The sequence below is a fragment of the Myotis lucifugus genome, unplaced genomic scaffold (assembly GCF_000147115.1).
Source record: "Myotis lucifugus unplaced genomic scaffold, Myoluc2.0 scaffold_167, whole genome shotgun sequence".
NCBI classification, from domain to species: Eukaryota; Metazoa; Chordata; class Mammalia; order Chiroptera; family Vespertilionidae; genus Myotis; species Myotis lucifugus.
The window spans coordinates 409,083-410,135 of record NW_005871215.1 but is presented as its reverse complement, the minus strand read 5'-3'; the positions used below and the strand labels follow the sequence as shown (position 1 = coordinate 410,135).

Genomic DNA, 1,053 nt, shown 5'->3' with positions numbered 1-1,053 from the left:
TGTCCCAGGGTCTGGCACATGGCAGATGCCTAATATGTGCACGTTGAATAATTAAAACAAACACCTGAAAGCAAGCATTTAAGGCAAGCGTCAACATCTTGTCAGAAATCCATCTTTTGTCATAATTATACGAATAAGTCAACAAATAGATGTCTCTCATCTTTTGAAGGAAAAGAGGGCAGTGTGGGAGGGGGCAGAATCAAGTTTCAGCGAGGGCGGGAGCAGGGGAGTCACACCTGGGGAAGGCTCCTGGGCGGCGGGCGGCCGCGCACGGGGGCGGGGAGAGGAGGGGGCGGAGCCTTCGCGTCCAGCCCCGCCCCCTCCCCCCGCGGCGGCGGCGCAGGGCGGTTCGGCGGTGTCGGCTGACGACGGTCGGCCCAGCCGCTGCAGCCTCCTCCTCCCGCTCGGCCGTACCCCCGGGCGCCCGGAGCAGGGCCCGCAGCTTCGCGGCGCGGCGGCCCCAGGAGACGGCAAAGTTCCCCCGCGCCAGCGCCGAGATGCCGGGCAGCGACACGGCGCTCACCGTGGACCGGACCTACTCCGACCCGGGCCGGCACCAGCGCTGCAAGAGGCGGGTGAGTGGCGCGCACTGGGTGTGTGGGGGCGCCGGGCCGAGGGCGAGGCCGATGAGCTCCGGCTGCCTCGTGGACGAACTCTCGTCCCTCCCCCGCACCCGTTTCTCTGCCGCCCCTCTACCTCCCCTGATGCCCCGCGTCCGGGCTTCACTGCCCCTGTCCGCGCTGAAAGGGGCTGTGGAAGGGGACCGTCGGAGCTCGGACATGCGGCTCGGAGAAACCAAGGTCCCCCACCGCTCGGGTGGGACCGCAGAGCCGAGACTCGGCCCCGTCGACTCTCCGCAACCCGCCAGTCTACGATCCCCGCACGGCTGTCTCGGGACGTCCGGGTCTGCCCGAATGTCCGCGATCCTGCCCGGACGTGCTCTTCAACCAAGAGAGCGCCCCGCCGCGCTGGCCCGTTTCGTAGCGTACTCTCGTTCCCCGGAGGCCGCCGCGGACGACACTGGAAGGGTATCCTCTACCGCCCTGATCCTCT

The 1,053-nt window shown here is 67.4% G+C and overlaps 1 protein-coding gene across 1 annotated transcript in view; it reads left to right on the top strand.

Annotated features, from left to right (window-relative positions):
* The first annotated feature begins 402 nt into the window (after positions 1–402).
* TMCC3 (transmembrane and coiled-coil domain family 3) overlaps positions 403–1,053 on the top strand; it is an 86,788-nt gene continuing 86,137 nt past the window's right edge. Inside the window, exon 1 of the mRNA XM_006096052.3 lies at positions 403–575. Coding sequence (XP_006096114.1) covers positions 498–575 — 78 coding nt within the window. The 5' untranslated portion in view covers positions 403–497. The remainder of the gene's footprint in view (positions 576–1,053) is intronic.